Source organism: Amorphotheca resinae, assembly GCF_003019875.1.
Source record: "Amorphotheca resinae ATCC 22711 unplaced genomic scaffold M430scaffold_10, whole genome shotgun sequence".
Lineage (NCBI taxonomy): Eukaryota > Fungi > Ascomycota > Leotiomycetes > Helotiales > Amorphothecaceae > Amorphotheca > Amorphotheca resinae.
Genome location: NW_020194480.1, coordinates 304,248 through 321,754, shown reverse-complemented (window position 1 = coordinate 321,754; position 17,507 = coordinate 304,248). Strand labels below are relative to the sequence as shown.

Below are 17,507 nucleotides of genomic sequence, written 5' to 3'. Positions count from 1 at the left end.
CTCAACAACGCCAGACAACACCGCAAGGGAGTGAAAGATCAGTTCCAGCTTCCTTTCCTCCGTAACTCTCTCCTCGTCACGCCGCTACCCCATCTCTCGATCATTGTCCCGCCTCATTGTCTGCATCATCCTCTTTAATACGCCTTCGTCTTCGTTGTAATACCTACGCTGCTTTTTTCCCTTTTCCAGGGCGGCCTTCTTTCGCTACTCAGGAACCTGCGCCATTACAACCTATAAGAGTACAATCGAGGCAGACATTGACCTTATAATCGACCTATCCGACCTTTCCCTCCGTCGATCCTCCCTCCTCCCAGTCGCACTCTCGTCTCCGGACGTAAAATTACCGCCAAAATGCGTCCCGAAGTCGAGCAGGAGCTCGCCCATACCCTTCTCGTCGAGCTGCTAGCATATCAATTCGCCTCACCTGTGAGATGGATTGAAACCCAGGATGTGATCCTTGCAGAGAAGACGACTGAGAGGATCGTTGAAATTGGTCCAGCAGATACTCTTGGTGTTATGGCAAAGCGGACAATCGCGTCCAAGTACGAAGCTTACGATGCCGCGAAATCCGTGCAAAGACAAATTCTTTGCTACAACAAGGACGCAAAGCAGATCTACTACGATGTAGATCCCGCGGAGGATGAGCCTGAGCCGGCAGCTGCGACAAGTGCACCCGCCGCATCTCCCTCAGCTCCAGCCCCAAGTTCAGCGCCGGCGGCAGCAGCCCCTCCGCGACCGCCACCAAGCGCTGGGCCAGCAGCACAAGTTCCAGATGCACCTGTTACGGCCGTGGACATTGTGCGAACCTTGATTGCACAGAAGCTCAAGAAGTCCTTGTCAGACATCCCATTGAGCAAAGCAGTTAAGGATTTAGTTGGTGGTAAGTATTGAAATCTCTTACATATGGTATCATGCAAGGCAAATCTGATTTCCTACTTAGGTAAATCTACCCTTCAAAATGAAATTCTGGGAGATTTAGGCAAAGAATTTGGCTCGACGCCCGAGAAACCTGAAGATACCCCTCTAGATGAATTGGGAGCCTCGATGCAAGCGACTTTCAACGGACAGCTCGGAAAGCAGTCCTCATCACTTGTTGCGAGGTTAATCTCCTCAAAGATGCCGGGTGGTTTCAATATCACCGCAGCCCGAAAGTATTTGGAGACGAGATGGGGCCTTGGTCCCGGCAGACAGGATGGTGTTTTGCTCTTGGCCCTCACAATGGAGCCAGCTGCACGTCTTCCCGCGGAGAACGACGCCAAAACATTCTTAGACGACGTTGCACATAAATATGCTGCTAATGCTGGGATCAGTCTCGCAGCACCAGTGGCAAGCAATGATGGTGCTGGAGCTGGCGGCGGAATGATGATGGACCCCGCTGCCATTGACGCGTTGACAAAGGACCAGAGAGCCCTTTTCAAACAACAACTCGAGCTCTTCGCGCGATACTTGAAAATGGATCTCCGAGCAGGGGACAAGGCGTACATTGGTTCTCAAGAATCGCAAAAGACCCTGCAGGCTCAATTGGATCTCTGGAACGCGGAGCATGGCGAATTTTACGCTACAGGTATTGAGCCCGTCTTCAGTGCTCTCAAGGCCCGAGTCTACGATTCCTCCTGGAACTGGGCACGTCAAGACGCCCTGACTATGTATTACGACATTATCTTTGGCCGGCTGAAGGTTGTCGACCGTGAGATTGTCAGCCAGTGCATTCGCGTCATGAACCGATCCAACCCCACACTTCTGGAGTTCATGCAATATCACATTGATAACTGTCCGACTGAGCGAGGCGAGACATACCAGCTCGCCAAAGAGCTCGGCCAGCAGCTTATAGAGAACTGCCGTGAAGTTTTGGAGAGCCCACCTGCCTACAAAGACGTTGCAATCCCCACTGGACCCCATACAACCATCGATGCCCGGGGCAATCTGGATTATACAGAAGTCCCAAGAGCTAGCGCTCGGAAGCTCGAGCATTATGTGCGCGAAATGGCTGATGGAGGAAAGATTTCAGAGTACGGCAATCGAACAAAGGTTCAAAATGACCTCGGCCGCATTTACAAGCTTATCAAGCAACAACACAAGCTCTCCAAGGCATCTCAGCTTCAGATCAAGTCTCTTTACGCCGATGTCATCAGATCACTTGCCATGAGTGAAGGGCAGATCATTCCCAAAGAGACCAACGGTAAGCTCAATGGTCATGCCAAGAAGAACGGCGTTGCTCGTCCTGGCAATGGAGCAACAAAGGCTGGAAAGGTTGAGACTATTCCCTTCCTTCACCTCAAGAGAAAGGATGAGCATGGCTGGGAGTACAGCAAGAAACTCACCGGACTTTACTTGGATGTTCTAGAGCAAGCCGCCAAATCTGGCGTCACGTTCCAGGGCAAGAATGCCTTGATGACTGGTGCTGGAGCTGGTTCGATTGGCGCTGAGGTTTTGCAAGGTCTGATCAGTGGCGGTGCTAAGGTGGTCGTCACCACCAGCCGTTTCTCCCGGGAGGTGACAGAGTACTACCAGTCGATGTATGCCCGGTACGGCGCGCGAGGCTCTCAGCTTATTGTTGTACCATTCAATCAGGGCAGCAAGCAAGATGTCGAAGCCTTGGTCGACTATATCTATGATCCAAAGAAAGGCCTGGGATGGGATCTCGACTATGTCATACCTTTTGCCGCCATTCCTGAAAATGGTCGCGAAATCGACTCCATCGATTCCAAATCCGAGCTTGCTCACCGTATCATGTTAACAAACCTACTACGTCTGCTTGGTTGTGTCAAGACTCAGAAAGCCGAACGAGGCTTCGAAACTCGTCCAGCCCAAGTTGTTCTCCCTCTTTCACCCAACCATGGCACCTTCGGAAATGATGGTCTCTATTCCGAGTCCAAATTGGCGTTGGAAACCCTGTTCAACAGGTGGCACTCAGAGAGCTGGGGCAACTTCCTCACCATCTGCGGTGCCGTTATTGGGTGGACTCGTGGAACTGGCCTTATGTCTGGTAACAACATTGTTGCTGAAGGCGTCGAGGCGTATGGCGTTCGCACATTCTCCCAGCAAGAGATGGCTTTCAACTTGCTGGGTCTTATGGCACCTACGATTGTGGACCTCTGTCAGTCAGAGCCTGTCTTCGCTGATCTCAACGGTGGCCTTCAATTCATCCCTGATCTCAAAACTCTGATGACCAAGCTCCGTAAGGACATTATGGAGACCAGCGAAGTCCGCCAAGCGGTTACCAAGGAGACTGCCATTGAGAACAAAATCATCAACGGAGCAGACAGTGAAGCGCTTTACAAGAAGGTCACCATCGAGCCTCGTGCGAATATCAAATTCGACTTCCCTCCCCTTCCAGACTGGGAGAAGGACGTCAAACCACTCAACGAAGACCTCAAGGGCATGGTTGACCTTGAGAAGGTTGTTGTTGTCACTGGCTTTGCTGAAGTTGGACCATGGGGTAACTCGCGTACCCGATGGGAAATGGAGGCGTACGGTGAATTCTCTCTTGAAGGCTGCGTGGAGATGGCCTGGATCATGGGTCTGATTAAGAATCACAACGGACCAATCAAGGGCAAGCAGTACGCTGGATGGGTGGATGCTAAGACTGGAGAACCAGTTGACGACAAAGACGTCAAGGCCAAGTACGAGAAGTACATTCTCGAGCACTCTGGTATCCGCCTGATCGAGCCAGAACTCTTCAAAGGCTATGACCCTAACAAGAAGCAGCTTCTTCAAGAGGTTGTTATTGAAGAAGACCTTGAGCCATTCGAGACTTCGAAGGAGACTGCCGAAGAGTTCAAGCGCGAGCATGGCGACAAGGCTGAAATCTTCGAGATTCCAGAATCTGGTGAATACATTGTCCGTATGAAGAAGGGCGCTAGTCTCATGATCCCCAAGGCACTCAAGTTCGACCGTCTTGTCGCTGGTCAAATCCCTACAGGTTGGGACGCCAAGAAATATGGTATCCCGGACGACATCATCTCACAAGTCGATCCCGTCACCTTGTTTGTTCTCGTCTGTACCGTAGAGTCACTGCTGGCCTCCGGTATCACGGATCCATATGAGTTCTACAAGTATGTCCACATCTCAGAAGTTGGTAACTGCATCGGTTCCGGTATTGGTGGTACTTCCGCATTGCGAGGCATGTACAAAGATCGCTACTTGGACAAGCCACTTCAGAAGGACATCCTTCAAGAATCCTTCATCAACACTATGAGTGCCTGGGTCAACATGCTGCTTATTTCATCTACTGGTCCCATCAAGACCCCCGTCGGTGCTTGCGCAACATCTGTGGAGTCAGTCGATATCGGTTACGAGACCATTGTGGAAGGCAAAGCTCGTGTTTGCTTCGTCGGTGGTTTTGACGACTTCCAAGAAGAAGGGTCTTACGAGTTCGCCAACATGAAGGCTACCAGCAATGCCGTCGATGAGTTTGAACATGGCCGCACACCCAAGGAAATGTCAAGACCCACTACCACCACTCGAAATGGCTTTATGGAGTCTCAAGGTTGCGGTATCCAGGTCATCATGACTGCCAAACTTGCTCTCGATATGGGTGTCCCCATTTACGGTATCATTGGTCTGACCACCACTGCCACCGATAAGATTGGACGATCAGTACCAGCACCTGGTCAAGGTGTTCTCACTACTGCTCGTGAGAACCCTGGCAGGTTCCCGTCGCCTCTCCTCGATATCAAGTATCGTCGCCGGCAAATCGAGCTCCGGAAGAAGAACATCAAGCAATGGCAAGAGGCGGAGCTTGAGTACTTGCATGAGGAAATTGCTGCTATGAAGGCACAGGGTGCCGCATTCAACGAGGCAGAATACGCTGAACACCGCGCCCTGCACATCGAACGCGAGGCAGCTCGCCAGGAGCGGGAAGTTCTAAACAGCCTTGGAAACAACTTCTGGAAGCAAGATCCAACCATCGCACCTCTCCGTGGTGCTCTTGCTACCTGGGGTCTTACCATCGACGATCTTGGCGTCGCCTCCTTCCACGGTACTTCGACTGTTGCCAACGACAAGAACGAATCTTCTGTCATTTGCCAGCAGCTGAAGCACCTTGGCAGAAAGAAGGGTAATGCTGTCATGGGTATCTTCCAGAAGTATCTGACTGGTCACCCGAAGGGTGCTGCCGGTGCCTGGATGCTCAACGGATGTTTGCAAGTCCTCAACAGCGGTTTGGTGCCTGGAAACAGGAATGCCGACAACGTCGATGAAGTCATGGAGAAATTCGATTATATCTTGTACCCCAGCCGAAGCATCCAAACAGATGGTGTGAAGGCATTCTCTGTCACCTCATTCGGTTTCGGTCAGAAGGGAGCTCAAGCTATCGGTATCCACCCCAAGTATCTTTTTGCGACGCTTGACGAAGCCACATATTCCGCATATTGTTCCAAGGTTCAGTCTCGACAAAAGAAGGCGTACCGATACTTCCATAACGGCTTGATCAACAACTCCTTGTTCGTTGCCAAGACCACCTCGCCATACACTGATGAGCAGCAAGGATCTGTTTTCCTCAACCCAGACGCCCGCGTATCAGTCGACAAGAAGACTTCCACTCTTACGTATCCTCCCAACTTTGCGCAGAAGGCTGCGCACAAAGACAGGACCGAGAGCACAAGGCAGATGGTCGAGTCGCTGGCTAAAGGTGCCGCCACTGCTAACAACAAGGTTGGTGTCGATGTGGAGGATATTTCAGCCATCAACATTGAGAACGCCACCTTCATAGAGCGCAATTTCACCGCCAAGGAGCAAAGCTATTGCACACAGGCACCTAACCCGCAAGCTTCATTTGCCGGGAAGTGGAGTGCCAAGGAGGCAGTCTTCAAGTCACTTGGCGTGGTGAGCAAGGGGGCTGGTGCACCTTTGAAGGACATTGAAATCACCAATAATGAAAAGGGGGCACCGATTGTCAGCGTAAGTCTTTCCCGTACCACAATAACATAACCGTCGACTAACAAGTATCAGCTCCACGGTGATGCCGCACAAGCTGCGAAGCAGGCCGGCGTGAAGGAGATCAGTGTCTCGATCTCCCACTCCGATACCCAGGCAATCGCTATCGCAGTTGCTACATTTTAAACACACATTTCTTCTTGTACATTGGGTTCGTTCTTATAAACATTGCACTATCTGAGGGGGTTCTACTGGCGCTTTGCATAACTTTTTTACCTGTTCCTGTCTGAATGCTGGCGACTGATAATGTGAAAGGGCTTAGCTTAGAATAGCCAACCACTACCTTACATATGGTAGATGGAGAATGATGTAAAATTACCGAGAACAATGGAGAGAGCGTTAGACTTTTTTTACTTAGCTTATAATCTCGTTCGTGCTATGTGAGGTAACTTGGTGTCTGAAATATAGATAGATATTCATATCATATATGTATATCTAACCCCTCGTAATCATACCTCCATCCTAGCTAAGGTATGCAACATGCATCCATCCATGCACCACCATGCACGATGCAATGCAAACCCCCTCCCTTGTCCGCCCATCATCCATCCATACCATACATACATACATACATACCCAACCCCAACGACCACAAAATACACTCTCTCAACACACCCCCACCCTCACCTCAACCCCCTCCCTTCCTTGTCAAAAACGATGTATGTAGGTAGCGTAGTGAATTCAACAGTTACTTACGTATCTCACCAGGTTGTTGGTGGTTCGTGGATGGACGGATGGAATGGGATATGTAGGGGGGAATGGGGGATGGGAGGATGGGAGGATGGGGGGCGGGGTATAGTATCGTTATTAGAAGTGTGTTTTATATTTTTCATTTCATTCAGCGTACAACGCTTCTCTACAATAATGTAATAATAATAATACTAATACAACAGCCAGACCTCCCATGAAAAAGCCAACCCATGAACGGTTCTATTTGGCTATTAGGACCCAAAGTCTGGATGTTTTTTGTTTGGTTAGCGGAAGGCTTGATTGAGAAGGAGGGAGGGGATGGGGGGGATACGCACAAGAAAAAGATCATGAGTACGCCGAACATCTTGGCAATCAGCCAGCGATTGCCAGAGACCCTCGACCAATACTTTAATAACTCGCGCTGGGCGCCCTGCACGTTGTCCACGACGTCCTCGGTATTCGCGTCGATCCGTTGGATCATCTCGCTCTGTTCTGAAACCATCGTTGCTAACTGTCCAAAGATGCCACCGAGTTCGGCAATGGTCCTCTCGATGGCCTCGATGGCTTCTCCTCTCTGGTGGATATATGTGTTTTGTGGTTGTGCCTCCTCCATCATCAATAGCTGCTGATCGCCCACCGGATTCAAGCTCAGGAGATCCTGACCCGGTCCCGGACTCCCGTTTGTCGGCGTGCTATATAACGGACTCGAGCTTTGGGCCATGGACGGGGCGGCGTGGGCTGATACTGAAGAGACGAAGTTCTCGGTGCGTGACCGCGAGGCTTGGATGTTCTTGGTGCGCACCTCGAGGACATCCTTGAAGTTTGCGGAGACGTCGGTAAGCTTGCCTTGTAGCATGAAGACGACATTCTTATTGTGCTCGCCTTCTTGGTCTGCTTTGGGATGTTGGGCCCGGGTAAGGGCTTGTAGGGCGGAGATTTGCTGATTGAGAGATGAGAGATCTTGCTTGATTACGAAGGTCAACTCGTTGATCTCGACCGGCCGGTCGTCGAAGAGCGTTTTCCGTTTGGCCACTGCAGCTAGTCAGTAAGGTGTCAATCATAAAGACGTCTCCTGTCGCAGGGGAATCGTACGCTGTGCCAGCGTTTCTAATTTGCCCATCGTTGCTCCTATCCCTCTTCCAATCTCAGCCGCCTTCCTCGCAAATTCAGACCTCCTAGGCTTCCCATCTCCACTGGTGTTCCCGCTCGCCGCCTTCTGTGCATCGGTCAGGAGGGATTGTCTCTGTGCTCCGACTTTCGACGAGGCCTGGCGTTTCTGGACTTGGCTGAGGACCGACCTGAACTCGTTGGTCCGGTCCTGGATCGAAGATACGGCCATGATGCCGACAAGGAGGGGCGCCGAGGTTCGATGATGCGCACAGTCGGGCGTCAGGTAAGGTGCTCTCGGGGGGCGTCTTGTGTTCGGCACGCGTGGCGCAAAGGCAGTAGAGGCGGGATTCGCAGGTTACAAAGGAGGGAGTGAGATGTAGGTCTAATTATTAACTGTTGTAATAAAGGGGTATCATGTTCTATGAAGTCGTAAAAGCGAAGGGCTGTGCACGCAGAGTTGCGACGACTTGAAGGAGGACAGTTGGTGTCTCTGGGCCACTCAACAAAGGGGATGGCGGGCGCGGGCAGGGCAGATATGAGGCAGCGAGGCAGTAAGGCAGCAAGACAGTAAGGCAATAATAACATGATACCTCAGGCACCAATGTACTATCCACGTGATCGGGATATATGAATTGAAACGATAGAAACGTCCGTAGGGTCCTGTTTAGTGTGGCTCAGCAGCGATGCGACTTACTAGTGGGGGAGAAGCACAACAGGGATTCTGCTACGGAATGATGATTCCCTCGTCGGCGATCGATCCCAGATCCAGGAGGCAAGGCGAGCAAAGACACGGCCCACGGGAAAAGAGCTGGAACCTTTACACTTCCCTTCGTTCTTCGTGAATCGCGACATCCGTCTCTCACTTCTGAAGGATCCTCTCTCTCTTTGTGTGCGCTCTCTTCACTTCTCTTCTCTTCTCTCTTCTCACCTCTTCCCTCCTCTCCAGCCCCCCTCTTCATCCTTCAATCTCTCAGATCCAGTGACGATCCACAGCGGGATCCGGCGCAGTCATTGGTGTTGCGACTACTTGTTGTCACTCGTTAGCTTCCATTGTCAACTTAGCCAACCGTCCCCCGAACCACTCTCTCTGCCTTATATCCATTCTCGCTCTCAGCAACCCAGACAATCGATGCGCCCACCCATGATTACCGCGATAGATGCCTGGTGAGCGAAGACGCTGAGCATTGCCGGAAAACATGGCTCGGCCTTACCCGACTATCAATACCTTCGACACCGCATCGTCGCAAATGTGAGCCGTTGCCTGTAGATCCGTGTGCGCCTTACTGATACTGTTCAGGTCTCCAGCATCATCTTCCAGCACTCCTATATCCTATCGGGCGAATGTAAATAGACAGAAGACCAAGAAATGGGCCGAGGCGAAGCCCGCTGACTATGGTGGTGATGATTGGGGTGACGACGATGACTTCGACCTACCGCCGCTCCCAGTATCGAAACCAACCGGGCTGCGACAGCAAGGACAAGCCATTTATGGTGGCTCAAAACCAGAGTCTCCGATAGACAATAAGAAGAGTTATGGCGAACTTCCACCCATTCCAGCCGGCTCATCTCGACCTCGCGCAAATTCCTTCGAAGCGGATGATGAGAAACGCAACTTCTCCAGTGGACCATTGCGCCAGCAATCGCCAGCGCCGTCCACTTCGAACCCTCCCGCAACACGATTCTCACAAATAACGGGTGTACCAAGCGTCCGAGATCCAAGCACCGCAGAGCCAAGTACCCGAGATCCAAGCAGCGAACCTCCAGTGTTGTCAATCTCGACCCAGCTACCAACTCGGCCGACTGTTACAACTGGCCTTCGAAAGGCGGTCCCGCCTCCTTCAGGAACCCCACATCCAGAAATGTTGCTACCTGGGCGGACCAACTCTGGCGATGAGAGCTCCATTGCTTCTCCCACCTCCGATACGAGATCTACCTCTAGTGATTTCCAAACGCGACGAGACTTTTCACCATCAGCAGTACCCCCTCCATTGCAACCTCGATCCTCTCCTGCCCCACAGAATCCTACGGAGCCGCCAGCCCCGATATTCCCAACGCGGAAAAGCAGCCTGAGTCAATCGGCAGCTCCAAAACTATCGGAGATCACCGGGGCGCCTCAACCATGGGTTAGGAGTCGATCGTCTTCACCGGGTGCTGCAGCTCCCTCGCCGGCAACACAGGGCAAGCCTCTACCATTCGTTCGACCTGCAGATATATATCGGCGAATGGAGGAACAACGCGAGAAAGAGCGGCAATCGATTGACTCTAGTAGACCAAGTATGGATTCAATTCTTGGTGCGAAGCCTAGAGACGCATCTCCTCCCCTGGAAGAGAATCAAAACTCCGATAGTTTTGGTGGAACTAGCAGATGGAGGACAGGTCTCGAGGCAGATGATGCATCTGACACTGGTCGACTCAAAACAACACTTGAGCCCGTTAAGGAGCGGAAGAGCGAATACGGGTTTGAAGGATTCAATATGAGCGACCAAGCCCCATCGCAGACCTCTAAAACCTCGGATGTTACTGATGACCACGATAGACTCGAAGTTGAAGCACAGCGACGACAGTCAACAAGTCCAAAATTACCGGATCTGAATCGTATATCTGGTTTTGGAATGGATTTTTTCTCTCGAGCAATACTCGAAGACTCACAAGAGCCCATATCACATTCGTCAGAAACGCCTCTGAAAGATCCTCCAAAAGAAGATCCCGTTCCTGCGGAAGAACCCACTCTGCGAAGTCAGCCTTCACTCGGGTTTAGATCTGTTGTCAACCAGGCCTTTGATAGGACGAGTGAGTCGTCAGGTCCTGCTGCATCAGCTTCTCGAACTAGTAGCGGTGTCAGAAGGACAGACAGTGAAAGTACTGGTACTACGGGCATAAGCCCAATCATGAGCAGAGTCTCAAGTACTGCTATACCTGAGTCCCGAGTTAGAGACACGCAAAACACTCCAATTATGGAGGCTGTCAATGAAAGCTCCGAGGCCCCTGGATCTTCTCAACATGTTGAACCTATTCCTGACTTTAAGCCCGGCCATCGCCGCGACATCACTGCCCCTAGTCCAGGAAACAGCCCAGCTCGGTCACCAGACCTTGCCAAGTCCGAGATCGTTCCTCAGGGTCAGCAGGCTGTCTTGTCAGAGTCTTCTACATCAGAAAGTCAAGCGGACAATGAGGAACCTCTACAGCCTCCTATTCAAGGGCAACAAAGTGAAGATGATTACGACGTCACTCCAACTACTACCACTCATCCTTCGCCACAGTCTTCGTCTGAGGCAGCTGTAGTTGGTGCTTCTCATAACGATCTGACTGGAGCTACTGTCGAAGAACGTGAAAAGGACACTCACCTTGGATCTCGAGATCTCCAAGAATCCAGGCCCGCTCCTGCCAGTAATTCCCTTCCTACACCTGATCATGCCATGGAACCCAGTGGAACCTTTGACCCTCAATCTCTACCCAAGCTCGAAGAGGTATCAACGGAGGCCCAGTTGGAGCCTGACACTAGCGACAGAGGTGTTTTCGCAGATTCAAGTGAAGCGCCACATCTCGCAACTAAGAATACACCTATAATACAAGAAACCGATGGTAGCTCTGGGCATGTTGAGTCTCCCGATCTCTCAGAACAGGAGAGCCTGCATCAAGGAGCGGTGGATGAGCGTCCAGTGCCTTCCGTCATACCTCAAGTGATACCCTCTCCTGGCACAGATACCGAACCGGATGATGAGGAAAGTGATAAACTTCGCAACGAAATTGTAGAAAGGCTCACTCCTAAGCGTTCAAATGCTTCGACGCGTGATGATTCCATGTTGTTCGATCATTCATATGACCAGGTAGCCTCCAATCAAAGGGAAAGCTCCTCATATCTACCAAGCGAATATGATAATTATTGGGCTGATTCGGGCGAAGAGGAGACGCCGGCGCCACTTGTGACAGCTCCTCCACAGGAAGCTGATGAGGAACCTATTCCTTCTCAGGCTCCACTGTCTATTGCAAAGGATTCTTCAGCCTACAGCGAACCTGGACCTGAACCTGAACCCATACAACCTCTCAGTACTCGCAGATCTGAACCGACATCTCATGACATAAGGCCCTCTTTGACTCAACGCTTCTCATGGGAAGCAAGTGCTGAAGGTGTATCTGCCTTACCTGATACGAACAATGAGCCTGATACGAAACATGAGTCGCGTTCATCGTTGGGTGTGTCGCATGAGGATCGAGACATTGGAGAACTAGAGGATTCTAAACCGGTGGTTGAACAGATCGAATCCGCAGAAAAGAAAGATCAACCCCATGCTGAACCTTTGAAGAGTCAGCCAATTGATGGCAATATTGGAAAAGATGCAGCGTTAGAAGTAGGCGGTGTCGTCGCGGCTGAATATGCACATCACGCTGGTTCAGAAGGACAGCCTGGGAAACAGGTCCCATTGGCAGAAGAAAAGGACCCTCAGGTTTCCTCTTATGCTGTCACGCAAACTCCGCCGCCGTATGAGCACCCTGCTAAATTCCCACAGTCGTACTCGTCTCCTACGACAGAGCAACATTCGAATCCTTCAGCGCCTTCAGCACATCGCAATTCCCTTTCTGCGATGACTTCGTCACAAGTCGCACCAACATCTAGAATTCTGTCATTCGAAGAAATCGTAGCAATGAAGTCGCCTCATCAGCGAATTCAGGCATTTGAGGAAACAAGACACCGATTCGCGGCAATGGATTCTGGCCTGAATAATTGGATGGAGGCACTAAGGGCGCAGTTCCCAGAGCATGCAAATGTCACTGCATCTCTCGCAGGGTCGGGGTTGGGCGTTCCCAGCGGTTCAAGATCTAAGTTTTCGAAGGCAACCGGGGCTAGCGCCCCATCATTACAACAACCATACTATCAGCAATACCTTAATGCGAGTAATCCGACAGTATCAGGGCCTCCACCGTCGAGATCCGGTCCAAGTATACCATCTGGCACCCAACATGGCCTCTCCTCCGTCGGTGGTAGCAAATTATCCACTCAGCAAGTACAGGCGAAGGGGAAGGAATTCCTTCACACAGCCGGCATTTTTGGTGGCAAGGCGGGCAAAGCAGGGAAGGGATTGCTGGCGAAAGGCAAGAATAAGCTTCGTGGAGCCGGTGGCGGAGACAAGGTAGATTGACCATCTCCTTAAGAGCCGGAACGCATTTGGGCGACGTGGCGACTTCCTCGTGATCTTTGAGTTTCTCCAAGGCCAATCAATACGGCCCTTAATGTTTTTCCTTCCTCTGCCTGCTCGGCATCTTCATCCTGCATAGCAGGTTGTGTACGACTAGGGAGAATTCAGCCTTCTCAATTGTTATCTCTTTATAATACGCCATGATTGTACCAATACTAAGCTTTGATCCCCATCGCAGACCCAGACTACCACAAACACAACGGCCACGGTTGATGGCCGTTCCTCTTTTGGTTCTCCCATGACCATTTCGCGTTCTACTGGCCAACCTGATCCGTCTTCTCAACTCTCGAGAGAATTCACGCCAAATCGACCGCCACCGCGTCCACAGCGTCCCCGGACAACTTCATTGATTCTGGACACAGATCAACCACCACTGATTTACATGCAACGCGGCGATTTTATGATCGCTTCGGAGACTATGAGCGGGGCGCTTCCCGTAGATGAATCACCCATTTACCCGCGCAGCCAACCGCCTGCACTACGACGGGAACCAAATGGAGTCCCAGCCGTCAACGGATCCGACATCCGAGATAACCTGGGCGTCTTGCCCCCGATTAGCAAGAATCAGCCATCTTTGGATCCAAACAGTGCTACTCCTATTACCGAACAGGGGTTTCAGTATGAGGAATATCCAAGCCTAGGCTTACAATCACGTGACATGCAACCTCCCCTTCCGCCAGACTCACTCCCACCTAGTGAAGCAGCCTCAAGGAGTGAGGACTCCAAGTTTGGAGATGGTTTGGCTCCTGGTGAATACGAGAATCCTTCAGACAATGATTGGATTATGGTTTCAACTGGGCCAGAGTCACAAAATGATTCGCAGCCACCACCACATCCGCCGACGAAAAATCCCCCATCCAAGCCAAAACCAGAAGCTATAAGTCCTGGGGAGGCGCGTCCAATAAGCTCTGAATCGAACACCCAAAATCGAGATCGTGCTGATTCCTACACGAGCGTACTGGATCGGCCACGTGGTAGCTACGACTTTCCCAGACCAGCACCAGCACCGCCTCCCATTACTCGACCGAAATCCCCTCCGGCTGTATATTTTCCTTCTCTTATAGATTCCTCAGATCAGGAAGATAGCGTGCAGCAGACCGAGTCGGAAGACGACAACAGCACTTCTTCTTTCAAAGGCCTACCACCCATTCGCCGCGTCTCGAAACTTGGGTTCGACTACAGCCCAGGTCGTTCGAAAACACGATTCCCGGTTAATAACGATGAGGAGGTGGAGGAGGAGGATGATGATGAATTCCATACTCCAACACAAGAACACGATTATGGAGAACGAGAGGATGAAATAGATGCAGTCTCTGCCGCTTCCGCAACTGCTGGTCTAGCACATCCTGAGGCCGATAGGGATACACCACAGTCCAATCCCGCACACTCCCGACAGCAGTCTCAGACTTCACAAGCCAGCATACAGGATTCAACTGGGCCAAATATAGCTTTCACGGGTTCCTCTCGACACAGCCAGGAGACTATTCAGCAACGACTTCCTAATGAGGATGCCTTTTCGAGATCACCAGATCCCTGGCGGGCGAGCTTAATTACACCGCCTTCACACGCATCTCCGGGTAAATTGAGCGATATAACGATCTCGCCTCAACGTTTCTCCTATGAAGAGCCCGGTGCTCGTACACCTCTGTATAACAAACCCATGTCCAGACCTGTTTGGGGTCAGTCACAACCTCCATCATCTGCTCAAAAGTATCCTGGACTCTTTCGACCTGAGCAACCTGCATTCGAGGTGCCTCGGGGAGGCGGTGATATTCCTTCCCCTTATTACCAAACTAATACTCCTCGTGAACCCAATCTCCCGCCAAGCCAGCAAACTGATGAATATCAACTGCCAAGCCTTAATCCCTCAATGGAGATGGGCAATTCGATATCTCACGAGGGGGCCTCTTTCGAGAGAGCAACCGACTCTCCCCACGGTTATGATGATGCAGACTCCTTGGCTACATCTGAGGAAACAAAGGGCCAGAGGAAACAACGAAACAGCTTCTTCGGTGGATTCAATCGTGCTTCGACTGGTGTATATGGCTATTCACGAAACCGGGACAGCATGGTAGCTCACCCCGCTGGATCACAGATGGATCTCGCGCTTTCACCACACTCGCCACCAGGGACCCCTCTTGAACGAAGACGATCGCTCTTCGGACATCCATCTCCGATTGAGCAGAGGTCGAAAGCATTCCAGATCCCCACAGTCTCGACACCTGTAATCCCCGAAGAGCCTAGCAAGAAAAAGCGATTCTCCGGGTTGGGGAGCATGTTCGGGAGGTCTGGCAACCAGACCTCGAAAGGTTCCGCTTCTGGGCGTCCACAGGCAAAGGGGGAGGTGTTCCATCATGCGAGACAGCTAAGTGAACCGCCTATTCAGAGCGCAGCGGCCATAGATCAGCCGCGGAAATTCCTTTCGAGACTGACAACGGGTGGAGATTCTTCGCATTCGCGCCAAGACAGCAAAAACTGGAAGAAAAAACTTAATAATAGCAGTGATCCTCCGCAGCCCGTTCGGGGAAACAAAACACGGAAACCCTCCGGAGCGGGTTTGTTGACTGGAATCATTGGACGGCGAACAACTCAACCAGAACAGCATGATGAGTCGTCTTCACAAGGAACACGTTCGTTGCGAAGCCAGCCGCAGTCTCTTCCTAAGCTGCTGCCACCTCCAAGAACATACACTGATATCGAGGAACACCCAACACCAGTCTTTAAACAAGCTCCGCCATCCCCTTGGCTACCGCATAAGAACCAGTCCTTGGAGCAAGACCGTGAGCGCGGACGTCGGACTAGCAGAGAACGTCAATATCCCAGCGTTCCTATTCCAGGCGGTTATAAACTTGTTCGTGGAGAGGGCGCTATTCCGGTACCTACAGAGTATGATCCCAGAGGTCTAAATCACCCCCAACAAGTTGATCCGATGTACGCTCATCAGGATCAAGGGGTCTATCAGAACCCAGTTTCATTACTTGGCGGCGCTCAACCTTATGGCAAGGGGCAGCCGCCAGGACCTCATCCTTCAACCTTCATCCCCTCTCAAATCAGTGGACAAGGCAATCTGACGCCTAATTTTGGGACAACCGAATTGATTGAAAGCCAGCTGAGTCACTTACCACGTCGTTTGAGCCGTGACGATATCCTCGCTCGCTCTCCTGCCCGCTCGCCCGAAGGCCAGCAACGACCCTACGAACTCCGTCTCCCAGGCGAGGAAGAAGATCGAGATATCCGCTCCACACGCAAGAACAAAGAGATGCCCATCATCTCACCCCCTAGCGATACTCGCCCCAGCGTTCCCATCTCCGACCCCGAGAAGCCCCCCAACCGGACCATTCGACGCCTAGCCCAGCCCGTCATCCGTCACCCGCAGTCTCCCGCCGGCTACCCGCTCCCCGACGACTCGGTCTACTCCCCCGTTGACCCCTCCGCTAAGGATCTCCCGCCGCCACCGGCCCCAAAATGGCCCCCGCTCCGCGACGGTACCACTACGCCTTCCGACCTAGCTCGCTCTGACACCCACCAAACGTCGGTGAGCGGCGTCAGCCAGGGATCCGGCGCCAGCGGTCAGCGCAGTCTGCTCGCCGTCCAAGACGCCCTCGATCGAGCCAGCCAACGTCCATCCGCGAGTCCCACCCCTCCTAGTCCGGGCATCACGCCCCCTCCCGCACGTCCATCATCCATCCAAGCTTCCTCATCCTCCTCCTCCAACCCCGTTCTTCCCACAACAACCACCACAAGCCCGACCATCGCGCCCCCTCACCCAAGCCCCGATCTCTACACGGCCTCGCCCCGTCTCCCCAGATCCAAACCTCTCTCCCCACCACCAGAGATCCCAAATACCGAGAACGGCGCAGCCGAACTCGAAGATCCAGAAAGCGCAGCACTGCGCGCTCGCACGTGGCAGGAAGAGAAAATCCCTGCGCATGCGGATGGGGACGAGGATGGCGAGGAGGAGGAACAGGAAGAGGTTAGGATGAGCGCTACTAGCTATCCTGGACAGGAATGGAATCCTTATGCTGAGGGCGTTTATGTGGAGGATTATATTGATTGATTAAGTCAGGGGTGTGGGCTTTGAAATGAAGAATGAAGGGAGGGAGGGAGAGTTGAGTTTGTTGATTGTTGTGTGTTGTATTGTGTTGTATTGTGATAATTAGTTTGTTTGTTTGTCTGTTTGGTTCGTATGTTTTGTTTGTTTTGTTCTACCTACCTAAGATACCTTCTTCATCATCCATTCTATCTATCTATCTATCTACATATATACATGTATTCTAGCAGCGTTTTTCTAATACCCCAATACCCCAATACAATACCCCTATTTTGCTTCCCTCCCTCTCTCCCTGCTCCTCTCCCCTATCCCCCCCTTTTCCAACCCATCATCTAACCGCACTATCCCAGCCTATAAATCCCTCAATAAAATCAATAAAAAAAAGGCGATTCTACTCCCCTCATATTACTAGAATAGATAGCATATGTATGATAGATAGATAGATAGATAGATAGATAGATAGATAAGATAAGATGTGGATTCAGGGCTTGAATGGGGGATGAGGCGTGATTTAGGGGGAGGAG

General features: G+C 51.7%; 3 protein-coding genes across 3 annotated transcripts; 2 read left to right on the top strand and 1 right to left on the bottom strand.

Moving 5' to 3' along the window:
* Window positions 1-18: 18 nt before the first annotated feature.
* On the top strand, window positions 19-6,063 carry M430DRAFT_60556 (hypothetical protein; the record flags this gene model as incomplete). The annotated part of the gene is made up of 3 exons (XM_024868863.1): window positions 19-880; window positions 941-5,901; window positions 5,953-6,063. The coding sequence occupies exons 1-3, from the start codon at window positions 352-354 to the stop codon at window positions 6,061-6,063; spliced, it is 5,601 nt and encodes a 1,866-aa protein (XP_024718284.1). The 5' UTR covers window positions 19-351.
* A 757-nt stretch (window positions 6,064-6,820) lies between these two features.
* On the bottom strand, window positions 6,821-8,226 carry M430DRAFT_68547 (hypothetical protein). The gene is made up of 3 exons (XM_024869359.1): window positions 7,720-8,226; window positions 6,963-7,659; window positions 6,821-6,892 (listed from the first exon to the last, which is right to left on the bottom strand). The coding sequence occupies exons 1-3, from the start codon at window positions 7,964-7,966 to the stop codon at window positions 6,868-6,870; spliced, it is 969 nt and encodes a 322-aa protein (XP_024718283.1). The 5' UTR covers window positions 7,967-8,226; the 3' UTR covers window positions 6,821-6,867.
* Window positions 8,227-8,491: 265 nt separating this feature from the next.
* Window positions 8,492-17,263, top strand: M430DRAFT_60554 (hypothetical protein). The gene is made up of 3 exons (XM_024868862.1): window positions 8,492-8,986; window positions 9,035-12,866; window positions 13,111-17,263. Exons 1-3 carry the CDS (start codon window positions 8,934-8,936, stop codon window positions 16,987-16,989), a joined length of 7,764 nt encoding a protein of 2,587 aa, XP_024718282.1. The 5' UTR covers window positions 8,492-8,933; the 3' UTR covers window positions 16,990-17,263.
* Window positions 17,264-17,507: the final 244 nt, after the last annotated feature.